The following is a 15,410-nucleotide window of genomic DNA, read 5'->3' on the forward strand; positions in this document are numbered from 1 at the left end:
CAGGCTCTGAACTGTTAGCACAGAGCCTGACACAGGGCTCAAACCCATGAACAGTGAGACCATGACCTGAGCCGAGGTCGGACACTTAACCGACTGAGCCAACAAGGCGCCTGTCAAAAAGAGAGAATCTTAAGAAGGCTCCACACTCAGCGTGTGTTGCAGGGCTTGATCCCACAACCCTGGATCATGACCTGGGCCAAAATCAAGAGTTGGATGCTCAACCAATTGAGCCATCCAGGTGTCCCTCATTGTTTTGGTTTTTTATTTTACTTTTCTTCTTGGAGCATGGATATACACAGGCTAATTAACTGTGTTACTGCAACCTTATCTCCATGGCTCCGGTTTACTTGATTGCACGAGGGAAGGCAACACAATCATGAGTCACCCAATTCAACCAGTACTTGCTTTTTAAAGTTTCAAAGCCAGGGTGCCTGGGTGGCTCAGTTGGTTAACCATTCAACTTCAGCTCAGGTCATGATCTCTCTCACGGCGTGTGAGTTCGAGCACTGCATCGGGCTCTGTGGTGACAGCTCAGAGCCTAGAGCCTGCTTCAGATTCTGTCTCTGTTTCTCTGTACCCCTCCCCCATTCACACACTGTCTCTCTCTCTCAAATATAAATAAACATTAAAAAAATAATAATAAAGTTTCAAAGCTATTTCCTTTCTAACACTGTTTTGACAAGCTTTCAGTAACAGAGGCCAAAGCCTTCAACCCAGAAGCTTCAGCTCAAACACCCCTTCCTGATAACATTCCTCACAGAGGGTCATTTCAGCCCATAACAGGACCCCATCTTACCCACGTGACACATACATTTGCTTGAAAACTATTTGGGGCTAGTGATGGAGACTGCAGAGCTAAGAAAGTCTTTTGGCTTTTCATTTGCAAGAGAGGATGAGTTTCTTTCTCAGAGTGTGCTGCAGCCAGACGTAGTACCTCTCCTTAGCAGACACTTTGCTGTTCCAATCATACACACTGCTGTTGAGTTCAATGTGGAGTTCCAAGAGTGGGCGTCTTCTGGAGGGAATGAGAAAGGCAAAAATTAATGCCATGCAAATATCAAAGAGGAGACAGATTGTCATTTGGGTGAAATGAGGCAACAGATGTGAAAGTGCTTGAAATTGTTCCTTTCTAAATGCTCTACAAGCTGCTTAGTGAGTGATCCACACCAGCCTGCAACACTCTGGCCCCATGACCCTCACCCAAGAGGCAACCGAGTCATATTCTGGGGACACTCCAGTCAGATGATAACCTAGCTGGACCATCTATGCACATGGAGGACAGATGTAAAAGACCATGGATACTGCTGGTCCACGAAGTGTCTACCTTGGAAGGCTGAGTCATCCCTACTACCGCCTACTCCTTGCTGCTGAGCCACTACTGAGGGGGCTGGGGAGTCACAGACGATGAGATGTATTCCTGAGGTCCCCAGAGATACAACAGAATGCATTTCACACATGGCTCAGGAACATGATTCTAAACTGTAAGGAGGGAACAGCTGGAAAAGGACTGTTAATCTTACATGGAAGTATAGTGGGGCTTCATTCAGCTTAAATGAAAACCAGATCACCAAGGTTTCCCTTAGAAAAGTATTCTTGCCAATAAACATCAGAAACGTCTGTGTAACAAAGACTTGCAAACCTGAAGAGTCAGGTACCATTTTTCACCTATCAAACTGTCAAAATGGGGAAATTAAAAAAAAATGCAGTGTCGGGCAGAGCTCGGGGACATGGGCGCTCTCATGCAAAGCAGGTTTAACTGTCCGAGACGATAATCTGATAAAATGCATCCAAACCTTTAAAAATGCATGTTGTTGGACATAGTAATTCTTCTTCTGGGTATTTTCCTCAAGAAAACAGTAAATATAAGCACAAACACTGAACTACAAAGATATCGAAAAATTTTTTATGAAAGCGAAACACCTTCCAACGCCTGAAAATTTGTCAAGTAACTTATGCCATAATCATATTGTGGATGGTTCCACAGACATTAAAATGATGCCTGCAGGGGCACCTGGGTGACTCAGTTAAGTGTCTGACTTCGGCTCAGGTCATGATCTCATGGTTTGTGACTTCAAGCCCTGTGTCGGGCTCTGTTCTGACAGCTCAGAGCCTGGAACCTGCTTCAGATTCTGCGTCTCCCTCTCTCTCTGTCCCTCCCCTGCTCATGCTCTCTCTCTCTCTCACTCTCTCTGTCTCTCTCTCTCAAAAATAAACATTTTTTAAAAGTTTAAAATGATGCTTAGAAATGTAACTAGTGACATGTAAAACTGTATGTGATATAGTGTTACACCAAGTAGAAGCAGGTTACAAAGTAATAGCAGATAGCGATTTCATTTTGGTTTAAAAAACATATTTATATACGATTGTGTGGGTATCGAAAAAGATCTGGAAGGCAATACACCAAGACTTGGCTAACAGAGATTGGTTCTAATAAGCAGGATTATAACTATTGGTTATGTTCTGCTTTAAGCATTTATATTTCATTGTTTTTTTTTTAAATAAGGAGTATGTACTGCTTTTGTAATTAAAAAAAAAATTAAAAATCTCTTTATTTTGAAGAGCAATATCCAAACTACAAGCTGACTAACAAGTGACCTCCTGAAGCACAAAGGCAGGTCATAAAATGTGCATCCTTCCCGAGGCAACCCCAACAAGGAATGAAAAATCCTTTTCTCCCTGAAGAGAAGGGCATCAAATATGGCACAGTGGTAATCTCCATCTCTCCATCTTGGCAGCAAGAAAACAAACAAGTGGTCTGGGCATGGGCCACGGCCTGAGTGGCTCACCTTTCTTGCCACAGTTTCTGGGAAAGGCACTTCAGGTACAACGACGGTGAACTGGAGGACTGTTCCAACAGGGACACGTCTGCTGTGCACAGGCTCCAGAGGAAGTCAGCTTCTCGGTGGATGGTACAGGGCGCAGGCTGCCTGGCCTTGGACTCCACATTGTTCACTGCTGGCCCATCCACCTCCAGGAAGCTGCTGCTGTCCAGTTGGCCTTCTGACACCACATAGTTCTGAATAAAAAAGAGCTTTGGCTTCCCTAAGAGAGAAGGGCATGCATCTCCCATGAACATCCTCCTGATCTGATCCAAAGGGAACCCTGGCTGTGTCTGATCCACGCCAAACACGCTGTGGGAGCCACCTCGGCTCACCAGGACACACACAAAGCTGTCGTAGTCTTGGTGTTGGGGCATGCAGGCAACTTGGCGAAGAATCTGGATTATACTCTCCACATGCAGGTACAAAAAATACTGGACTTCATAGCCCAAGGAAGTAAAAGTGTCCCGAAGAAACTCTGGATAAAATAAACACACATGGAAAACAACACTAAGGTTAGAAAAGTTTAAGAGGTACTGGGTAGCAGTCCTAAGAACAGTCTGATCTCCGCTACTTCTCCATTTCTGCTCTTATGCCATATTTTGAGGTTGTGAAGGACCTGAGCATGGGTCAGGAGAGAATCAACCTGAAACACACGACAGTCATGTCCCCGATTCTCACTTACAATCTGTCCCCTATTATGATCTGTCCCCTGCCTGAAGCTAGTATCACATCTGGTCACAGGCACAGACTGGGCCCACTTCTAGTCTGATGCAACCAAGGCGGGGTACAAAACTTTTTCTCTTCAAAACAAAGTTGGGGATTTTTCAAAAGGCTCTTTCTTAAAATAACACCCAAGTATGTAGGAATGGATGCATTTGCAGAGCACAGATCCAAATCTAGATCAAAAATGATGGCACGGGTCACGAGTTCCCACCTTCCCATGGGCTGTGGGCTGATACAGAGGCCCACAACTACATCTAAGTTGTGACCATTTCCAGACTCCCCAGTTCCTCTTAGACCTGCCTCCCAGTGTAACCTCTAACTGAGCAGTGGGAGTCCTTAGCCAAGATTCCCTTCATTGCCCTCAAAGATTCTTCTCCCAATCTCAAGAAACAAGAAAAATCCCAAATACAAAATCTAACAGCACACCTAAAGGAAACAGAAGCAGAACAGCAAAGACACCCCAAACTCAGCAGAAGAAGAGAAATAATAAAGATCAGAGCAGAAATAAACAATATAGATTCTAAAAAAAACTGTAGAGCAGATCAATGAAACGAAGAGCTGGTTTTTTGAAAAAAATAAACAAAATTGATAAACCTCTAGCCAGGCTTCTCAAAAAGAAAAGGGAGATGACCCAAATAGACAAAATAATGAATGAAAATGGAATTATTACAACCAATTCCTCAGAAATACAAGCAATTATCAGGGAATATTATAAAAAAATTATATGCCAACAAACTGGACAAGCTGGAAGAAATGGACAAATTCCTAAGCAACCACACACTTCCAAAACTCAAACAAGAAGAAATAGAAAACTTGAACAAACACATAACCAGTGAATAAATTGAATCAGTTATCAAAAATCTCCCAAAAAGTAAGAGTCCAGGACCAGATGGCTTCCCTGGGGAATTCTACCAGACATTTAAAGCAGAGATAATACCTATCCTTCTCAAGCTGTTCCAAAAAATAGAAAGGGAAGGAAAACTTCCAGACTCATTCTATGAAGCCAGCATTACTTTGATTCCTAAACCATACAGAGACCCAGTAAAAAAAGAGAACTACAGGCCAATATACCTGATGACTATGGATGCAAAAATTCTCAACAAGATACTAGCAAATCGAATTCAACAGCATATAAAAAGAATTATTCACCATGATCAAGTGGGATTCATTCCTGGGCTGCAGGGCTGGTTCAACATTCGCAAATCAATCAATGTGATACATCACATTAATAAGAAAAAGATAAGAACCATATGATCCTGTCAATCGATGCAGAAAAAAGCATTTGAAAAAATTCAGCATGCTTTCTAAATAAAAACCCTGAAGAAAGTCGGGATAAGAAGGAACATACTTAAACATCATAAAAGCCATTTATGAAAAGCCCACAGCTAATATCATCTTCAATGGGGAAAAACTGAGAGCTTTCCCCTGAGATCAGGAACACGACAGGGATGTCCCCTCTCACCACTGTTGTTTAATATCGTGTTGAAAGTTCTAGCATCAGCAATCAGACAACAAAAGGAAATCAAAGGCATCAAAATTGGCAAAGATGAAGTTAAGCTTTCACTTTTTGCAGATGACATGATACTATACATGGAAAACCCGACAGACTCCACAAAACGTCTGCTAGAACTGATACATGAATTCAGCAAAGTTGCAGGATACAAAATCAATGTACAGAAATCAATTACATTCTTATACACTAATAATGAAGCAACAGAAAGACAAATAAAGAAACTGATCCCATTCACAATTGCACCAAGAATCATAAAATACCTAGGAATAAACCTAACCAAAGATGTAAAAGACCTGTATGCTGAAAACTATAGAAAGCTTATGAAGGAAATTGAAGAAGATACAAAGAAATGGAAAAACATTCCGTGCTCATGGATTGGAAGAATAAATATTGTCAAAATGTCAATTCTACCCAAAGCAATCTACACATTCAATGCAATCCCAATCAAAATTGCACCAGCATTTTTCTTGAAGCTAGAACAAGCACTCCTAAAATTTGTATGGAACCACAAAAGGCCCTGAATAGCCAAAGTAATTTTGAAGAAGAAGACCAAAGCGGGAGGCATCACAATCCCAGACTGTAGCCTCTACTACAAAGCTGTAATCATTAAGACAGCATGGTATTGGCACAAAAACAGACACAAAGACCAATGGAATAGAATAGAGACTCCAGAATTGGACCCACAAAAGTATGTCCAACTAATCTTTGACAAAGCAGGAAAGAATATCCAATGGAAAAAAGACAGTCTCTTTAACAAATGGTGCTGGGAGAACTGGACAGCAACATGCAGAAGGATGAAACTAGACCACTTTCTCACACCATTCACAAAAATAAACTCAAAATTGATGAAGGACCTGAATGTGAGACAGGAAACCATCAAAACCCTAGAGGAGAAAGCAGGAAAAGACCTCTCTGACCTCAGCTGCAGCAATTTCTTACTTGACACATCTCCAAAGGCAAGGGAATTAAAAGCAAAAATGAACTATTGGGACCTCATCAAGATAAAAAGTGTCTGCACTGCAAAGGAAACAATCAACAAAACTAAAAGGCAACCAACAGAATGGGAAAAGATATTTGCAAATGACATATCAGACAAAGGGCTAGTATCCAAAATCTATAAAGAACTCACCAAACTCCACACCCGAAAAACAAATAATCCAGTGAAGAATTGGGCACAAAACATGAATAGACACTTCTCTAAAGAAGACATCCAGATGGCCAACAGGCACATGAAAAGATGCTCAACGTCGCTCTTCATCAGGGAAATACAAATCAAAACCACACTCAGATACCACCTCATGTCAGTCAGAGTGGCTAAAATGAACAAATCAGGAGACTATAGATGCTGGAGAGGATGTGGAGAAACGGGAACCCTCTTGCACTGTTGGTGGGAATGCAAACTGGTGCAGTCGCTCTGGAAAACAGTGTGGAGGTTCCCCCCAAAATTTAAAATAGATCTACCCTATGACCCACCAATAACACTGCTAGGAATTTACCCAAGGGATACAGGAGTCCTGATGCATAGGGGCACTTGTACTCCAATGTTTATAGCAGCACTTTCAGCAATAGCCAAATGATGGAAAGAGCCTAAATGTTCATCAACTGATGAATGGACAAAGAAATTATGGTTTATATACACAATGGAATACTATGTGGCAATGAGAAAGAATGAAATATGGCCCTTTGTAGCAACATGGATGGAACTGGAGAGTGTGATGCTAAGTGAAATAAGTCATACAGAGAAAGACAGATACCATATGTTTTCATTCTTATATAGATGGATCCTGAGAGACTTAACAGAAGACCATGGGGGAGGGGATTTCGGAAAAAAAAAGTTAGAGAGGGAGGGAGCCAAACCATAAGAGACTCTTAAAAATTGAGAACAATCTGAGGGTTGATGGGGGGTGGTAGGGAGCGGAAAGTGGGGATGGGTAGTGAGGTGGGCACCTGTTGGGATGAGCACTGAGTATTGTATGGAAACGAATTTGACAATAAATTTCATATTAAAAAAGAAAAGATTCTTCTCCCAGTTTCCAGGAATCCTGGATTGACTTTGCCTGAAGAAGCAGTGTAAGGCAGTGGAAAAGTCAGACTTTATGTCAGACAAGGCTGCCTTCCTTCTAACACTGACCTTACCACATGATGGTGGCATGACCTTAAAGAAGTGGGTCTCCTTAGCTTTAAATGGAAGTGATGATACCTATCCTGTGAGCATGCTATGAGGATTAAATGAGGTAATACATATAAAGCTCCTGGTGCTCAAGAGTAATGAGTTCCTATTACCTTTAAAATATATATATATATTATCCATCTTTTTGAAGTTTCTATAGCCTTGGAACCATAGAAATCTTCCCCAGTCCATTTCTTTCCCATCTGCTCAGTTTGCCCTCATCAGAAAAATAAATACAGTCTCTTGATTTTTTATATCTTTCTAACAGCGAAGAGAGACATCTTTCTCTTCCTCATTAAGAAATGCCACATCCTTTTGAGCCACCCATTAAGTTTCTGTTCCTTGTCTGAAAGATGCCTCCACTTCTTAGTTCATCTGCAGAGCAGAAAAACTGTTCTGCCCTAAGCTAAACAGACGTCTCCCAATTCAGATAGTTACCTTTACTCTTAGCCAACTTTTTGGGATTTCTTTCCATGTCTCATGACTGTGTACCCACCTCTCTTTGTCCCCTGGGGTGTGGTCTTCCAGAAGTCTACCATTGCATTCACCCCAAACCAAACAACATAACGGTAATTAGAACAGATAAAACTTCTACCAAGGAACAAAAGCCCCCATCTCATACCAGTGTAGGCATCACAGAAAGGGGATGTAAGTCATTCCCCTGAAATCACCACATAACAGTTTTCCACAAATTCTCAACTCTCTATATTAAATGGGAACAATATGAAGTCTGAATAGTCACAAATAATTCAGAGACTCACAGCTTCAACCAATAGTTTCAACCTTCTTGCCCTGAAAATTTTACCAACACTAATAAACTACAAAAGTGAAAGTTAGCTATCACATTTGGTCTTCTGGCTTCTCAGCAGGAAATAGGGAGAGAAAGGTAGGAAAAGAAACGTAGCCTTGAGTAAACAAAAAACTGGAATAACTAGTCACCGGGCAAATAAGAGCTGGCTTGGGTGCTCTGAGTTTAATTCACCCAGCCTGTGGTACCTGGATATGTTCACATTGGGTCTAGTGGGACTTTCCACTCAGGAGAACTGGGTTTAATTGTGGCCCCACATCTACCAGATATGGCAGTTTTAAATGTGTCCACAAATTTTTTGACACTCCTTCCTTAAAAAGAGTGTAATTACCCTCCCCATGAATGTGGGCCACACTTGGTAACTTATTTCTAGTGACTGTGGCTAAAGGGATACTATATGACTTCCAAACCTAGATCATAAAAAAATGCAATTTCTACCTGGCTCTTTCCCTCTTTTGAACAGCGGACTCTGGAGGAAGCCAACTAACCTGTCATTAGAACACTCAAGCAGTTCCGTGCAGAAGCCCACATGAAGAAATAAGGGCTGCACCAACTTCCCAGCCACAGGAGGGAGCCACCTGGGAGGATTCTCCAATCCCAATCAAGCCTTGGGATGACCCCAGCTGAAATCTGACCACCATCTACCAAGAGACTCTGGGCCGGAGCAACCCAGCTAAGCTACCCCTAAACTCCTGCTCCACAAAAACTGTGAAAGATATATAAATAAATGAATATTGTTGTTTTAAGCCACTAAATTTGGAGTGATTATTATTTGATAATAATACATTATTTGATAAATAATTCACCAGGTAAGTCAGGAAATGATAATAACCATTAATTAAAGATGTAGTTAGGCTATGTACTTGTATGTCTGGCCCACAGATAAGGGTAAAAAAAACAAAACTATAATGGAGAGATATAAGGGAGGTGCTAATCTCCTTAAAACCCTATGATAAATAAATATTGTGATGGAAATGAAGGACATGATACACAGGTTGCCGATAACCTATGAAATAGCTCACTCATCCCCACAGGATCTCACTGTGGTAGAAAAAGTCCACCAGCACTGCCCCCTGGCCTTCACCTCAGCTGATGTAGGCAAGCTTTCCATACCCAGTACTGCGCTCAGGTTGGAACACAGGGCTGAACAATGTGAGAATCCAGACTAGGAACCCAGTTCCATCACTACTGTTTTATTCCAGTCGTCTATTGAGGACTCACAGGTCATGGAGTATTCTTTCCTCCAGGGGGCAGAAGCAAACAGGGAAAACCAGACTCAAAGCTCTTGTTTACTTAGACTGACTCACTTCCCTCAAAACCCAATCTTCACTGTAAAGATTCCCTCCCTTATCAAAGTCTTTGAAAGAAAGCCATAGTCTCATAGATGCTGGAGAGGATGTGGAGAAACAGGAACCCTCTTGCACTGTTGGTGGGAATGCAAACTGGTGCAGTCACTCTGGAAAACAGTGTGGAGGTTCCCCCCCAAATTTAAAATAGATCTACCCTATGACCCACCAATAACACTGCTAGGAATTTACCCAAGGGATACAGGAGTCCTGATGCATAGGGGCACTTGTACTCCAATGTTTATAGCAGCACTTTCAGCAATAGCCAAATGATGGAAAGAGCCTAAATGTTCATCAACTGATGAATGGACAAAGAAATTATGGTTTATATACACAATGGAATACTATGTGGCAATGAGAAAGAATGAAATATGGCCCTTTGTAGCAATATGGATGGAACTGGAGAGTGTGATGCTAAGTGAAATAAGTCATACAGAGAAAGACAGATACCATATGTTTTCACTCTTATATAGATGGATCCTGAGAGACTTAACAGAAGACCATGGGGGAGGGGAAGGAAAAAAAAAAGTTAGAGAGGGAGGGAGCCAAACCATAAGAGACTCTTAAAAGCTGAGAATAAACTGAGGGTTGATGGGGAGTGGGAGGGAGGGGAAAGTGGGTGATGGGTATTGAGGAGGGCACCTGTTGGGATGAGCACTGGGTGTTATATGGAAACCAATTTGACAATAAATGTCATAATAAAAAAAAAAGAAAGAAAGAAAGCCATAGTCTCTTTTTCCATGCTGGTGTGCAGGGGTCAGGGACAGAGCAAGGGCTGTCCCGTGCCTTAGACCTCTTTCCTTTTTCTGAGCTCCCTGTAGGCTCTGGCTAGAGCAGTGGCTGTCACATAGCAGTGAGCAGGCAGCTCCACGGGAACAGGGAAAGAGGAAGCAGTCTTGGAATCACAAGATGTGAGTTTAAGTTCTGGCTCCTCCACCTACTGGGTTAGTCCCATTTTTCACAGTAGCTGCCTTGTCACGTCCCTCAAATAGGGGAAGAAAAACTTGGGTGCTGAGTTTGGGAAATACAACCTTAGTGACGGCAGAAGTCCCACTTCTCCTTCCACCCACCCTGGAAACCCCAGTACTGACCCAACCCTGTATCTGTAACACTTCCACTGTTCTTGAGAAATCAACTGCCCCAAATGGTGAGCAGACAAGGGCTAGGGGTCAGTACCACTCACATGTTTGGGGGCTATTGAGATAAAATTCAAAAAATGAAATACAGTCAAAAGTCATGACCCCATTCATTTATAATTTGTTTTCATCAAAAACGAGTTCACATTGGGCACCTGGCTGGTTCAGTAGCACATGCAACTCTTAATCTAGGGCCATGAATTCAAGCCCCATCTGGGATGTAGAGATTACTTAAAAATAAAATCTTAAAAATATATACCATAAAATAAGACAAAATATTAAAAATATATAAAACAAAATGAGTTCACATTAATCTTGACACAACTTATGAAAAGAAGGCCATTAAATAAACGTATGGAATAACTAAGAAAGAGGGAGCACTTCCTTCATCAGTCTATGTACCATTATGTAGTGAGCACCTTGAATAAGCCCAGTTCTTTCTTTTCTTAATTTTTTTTTAATATTTATTTATTTTTGAGAGACAGAGAAAGACAGAGCATGAGCAGGGGAGGGGCAGAGAGAGAGGGAGACACAGAATCCGAAGCAGGCTCCAGGCTCCGAGCTGTCAGCACAGAGCCTGATGTGGGGCTCGAACTCACAAACTGCGAGTTCATGACCTGAGCCGAAGTCGGACTCTTAACTGACTGAGCCACCCAGGCATCCCAGCCCGGTTCTAATTACTCACAAATGGAATACAAGTTGGGCAGGCTATTCTTAGTGAGAAGGGGAGTTCTGAGATCAACTACAAATGTGAGATGCAACATTGGTTAAGACTTAAATAAGTTTCTTTACAGGAGGACTGCTCAGAGCCTTTAAGGCCAGTATGCAAATCCCCAAAGGAGGAACAAATTATTCACCATTTCTCAAATTCTTTTGACCCCAAAAGTCATGTTTTACACAGTTCCTCTTCCCTATGTGGCAGAAATACATTGTGAAATACAGATTGAAGCACCTGTCCTTCAAGAAGCCTATAATCTAGTTGGGGAAGCAAAGCTTATAAATATGCACAAAACAATGGTTGACATGTCACACGTACAGTGGGATTTTAGGTAAAACACACGGTCAGAGAAGGGACTGTCAGTGCAGTCTGAGACACCTGGAGATGAGATTGTAGTAAAAGTACAATTTAAGCTGGAAGAACAAGTGAAATAGGAGGTCCCCCAGATAGGGGATGATGATGAACAAAGACAGAATGAGTGAGTGAGTGAGGAAGTGAGTGGCAGAGGCAGCCTTGGATAAATCTGACTTTTCATTTGTTTCCATAGACCAATCAAGGGGTTTCGCTGGACAATCTATATTCACTCAAAATTATAAACTACTTGTTAAATGTCTTCTTTTTAAGTACAAATGATTACTAGTAATTCCTTCTGGACTAGCTTTTCGTAGCAGAAAACAATATCAATAATAAGCCTGTGTATTGCATGTCAAAGAAGCTTCTGTGGTACCTCAGGCAGCCTCAAAGTACTCTACTCTTCCACTTATTTGCAACTCCTTATCCACAATGCCAAAGCCCCAAAAGCTCTGAAAACCTTCAGTTCTTTTCCCTGATTCATTTTGTGGCAAAACCTTTCCTGAACTGATGAGAGGCTATTGAGAGTCTTTATTCCCCTTAGTGTGAATATCCATTCATTTTGCTGTAGAAATACTAACGTATACAATTATGGGGTACTGCCCTGGACCCCCCTGGAGTGTTCTATGAATTACAGCATCTATACTTTGTCATCTTTCTAAACTCTTGGATCTTCCAAATCCTGAAATACAAAGGTCTCCAATAAGGGATTGTGGACCTATAATTCTTATTTATATCCTAGATTTAAAGGGGAATTTTATTTGTGATACTAAGTTTCCAAATGAAGGTCTGCTTACCTCTGCTCTCAGAGGTAAGAATGTCCAGAAGAAAAAGGATGCCACCACAGACTTCTTGGTCTCTTGCCTCTAGGAGGAGGCTATCTTTAATAATGTATTAATCCCATGATAGCAAGGAGGGGAAGCCCCACTTCCTTGGCACTCAAGCTGGCAGGCAGCATGTGGTGGCTTCTCCCTCTGAGCCGTCTCCACTGCCATTTACCACTTGCCTTCATAGCTCAGAAGCAGAGGCCACAGTGACTGTTCCACTTCCCCTTGCTGAGATGTTCCTACATTTGTTAGTACAGGAAAATGCTACTGATCTGAGTTGTTACTCATTCCATTGTGGGCAAAGGGGGTAAGGGGACTGGACAACCCCAAGGACAGCAAAGCTCAAATCAACACCACCTACAAAGTGTTTCCACTATTAACGTCTGGCTTTCATGACTCCTGTTGCTCTGTTTGAAGAGGAAGTTTACTTACACAAGATTTATAAAGATTTTCAGAGAGAGCAAAGGAGAAGACAGAGTAATAAACCCTTCCTCTTAAAATCTGCAAACACCACCTTCCACTCAGGAGCCTAAAAGCCAGCCAGAGCTTTAAATCAAAGCTCAGATCCATCCGTCTGCATTTTGAGACATTCAACTCTCCATTCCCAACAAGATCAGAATTCTGGTGCTACATCAGGGCACTGAGAATCAGGACCTAGCAGAGGCCTAGCTTTCTCTTCAAGAAGAGATAATTGACCTCTATCAGGTTTCTTCTCAAGGACAAGCCACGAAAAAATAACTTTATCCTTGTTAAACAATGTGACACTGGACTGACCGATCTAACACCGGACTCCATCTTTGTCTCACACAGGGCCAAGCATGGTGTTTTGCACATAGTAAGTGCTCAATAAACATTTATGGGATAAAGGAAAAATAAACCTATAGATGTTTAGAAGACATGCATACTCTTTGGATAAAAGTCTGATTTTTTTTTTTTTTGGAAGACAGGGCAGAGTCTACTAAATTCTACAGATACAAAGGAATGGTTTTAGAAACACAGAAGCTAACAGACCTTATTCCTCCATTCATCTAACCAACAAATATTTATTGAGCTCCTATGTGCCAGGCACTGTTCCAGATATCAGACACATAGCAAAAGAGATGGACAAGCTCCCCACCCTCAGGAAACTTACATTATAACAAAGTAGCTAAAATCAGAGGCTTTGGAGTAAAGCTTTCAAATGTCAGCTCTATCAGTTACTAGGGAGTTAAGGAAGGCAGTTCACTGTGTTCTGTTTGCTCACCTTGAAAATGGGGATAATAGTACCCATCTTACAGTATTATTTATGTAGATTGAGTGAGAATTAGCAAAATACCTGGCACAGAGCAGATTTTTAATAAACTTTACACTCTCATCATCACCACCCCTGTTAGTCTCACAATATCACTGTTAGTTTCTCTCAGAGCCCTTGTTTCAATTGGCAATAATGTCTATTCCCAGACTCCTGCACTCCTCCCAAATAATCAACATTAACCAAATGATTAAGTTAACTAGGCAAGAGACAAAGGAAACCTCACCTAATCTCTCCAGATGAAGCACCCCCCTCCCATGCTGTCAAGATGGGGATGAAGAAATGAAGTGTGCTGCATGGATTTAGGATTACTGTCAACTGAAGCAGGATTTCAGGCCTACAGGCCTCAGTGAACAAGTGCCAGGAGAGAATTGGAAAACGAGGAGCTGGAGCCCTAGAGAGAGGGTGTGAGAGAGGAGACTGCCTTCCACTTCAAGTCAATTGATACTCTCCTGCTATTCTGAGTCTCTGCTGGTGCTGGCATATAAATGGATTCAGGACCCTTCAGATGATAAAAGCCACCACACATGGGAGTAAAAAGTGTCCTGTTTCTCAACTATCAGCTGGCCATCCGGCCACCAGGGGCTTGTATTAGTAGCCTCAAGATCAGTTATTTGCTTTGTCCCCAGAAGCAGGGAGAGCTTGAGCCAAGGGAGCAAATGTTCAAACACACCTATGTCAATACCTGCACATGCCTCAGGCCAGAGATACTGTCCCAGGAGCCACCTCCAATGTTATCCTCACTCCCATCTTTCTCTCCTATGGTCTTGCCACCCCCTACCCTCCTTGGCCCCAACCTTTGTACTCAGACTCTCTGTCTCTGTCAAGCCCATTCATACTGATAACTAGTGGGAGTGGACTCCCCACCTGGGTATTTCCCCTCCATTCCAGTTATCCCCCGCCTATGGGAACCTGCCCCACTCATCCCTGAGCCCCAGTGCAGGTGTCAGACCCCCAGTCCTCTGTTTCCTCATTTGTCTGGGCTCAGACTCCATGTACAAAGCCACAGAAAGTTCTAGCTTAGTGGTTTGCAACAAAAATGAAACAAACAAAATGAAAAAACAAGGTTAGCTAGCATTTAGTATGTGCTCACAGGGTGCCAGGCACTGCTCTAAGCTCTTGACAAGTATGAACTCACTCACTTCTCCCAACTTCCCCAAGAGAGAGGTCCTGTTATTAATCCATTTTATAGAAGGGAAACTGAGGCATGGAGAGTCTAGGAAAATTGCCCAAGGTTATAATTTAGGACATGGCAGAGCCACAATTCAAACCCATGCAGTCATATTCCAGGGCCCAACTCTGACCATGCTCCTATAATGCAGGAAAACAAAAATATACATTCAGTCCCTGCCCACAAGAGGCCCATAACTCAGCAAGGGAAGCAAATAGACACTGGGTTTTAGCCACCAATTCATAGCAGGTCATAGCTTTATGATTATCTTCATACAACAAACATACATCGTGCAGTTGGGAACTTTCTGCCAATGAATGAAACAGAACTGACTATAATAGAAAGTAGAAGATGATTACTCTTTTAAAGCAGGAAGTTACTCAATGAGAAAATATTTTCTCATTCTTATATGGATACTAATGGCTAAAAAGGAAAGGACACGCATCTATAGCTGAGGAGATGGTATTTCTCACATTAAACCAAAAATAGAACATGAGAAAATGAGATCATATCTTAAAATTCTGGGAAATTCAA

General features: G+C 42.0%; 1 protein-coding gene across 14 annotated transcripts in view; it reads right to left on the minus strand.

The window, feature by feature from the left end:
- Positions 1–811: 811 nt before the first annotated feature.
- CFLAR (CASP8 and FADD like apoptosis regulator) overlaps positions 812–15,410 on the minus strand; it is a 73,421-nt gene continuing 58,822 nt past the window's right edge. For all 14 annotated transcript variants that reach the window (XM_047869852.1, XM_047869858.1, XM_047869856.1 and 11 more), the window contains 2 exons: positions 2,787–3,297; positions 812–1,015 (listed from right to left, as the gene is read on the minus strand). In XM_047869852.1, coding sequence (XP_047725808.1) covers positions 877–1,015; positions 2,787–3,297 — 650 coding nt within the window. In that variant the 3' untranslated portion in view covers positions 812–876. The remainder of the gene's footprint in view (positions 1,016–2,786; positions 3,298–15,410) is intronic.

The sequence above is a fragment of the Prionailurus viverrinus genome, chromosome C1 (assembly GCF_022837055.1).
Source record: "Prionailurus viverrinus isolate Anna chromosome C1, UM_Priviv_1.0, whole genome shotgun sequence".
Classification (NCBI taxonomy): domain Eukaryota; kingdom Metazoa; phylum Chordata; class Mammalia; order Carnivora; family Felidae; genus Prionailurus; species Prionailurus viverrinus.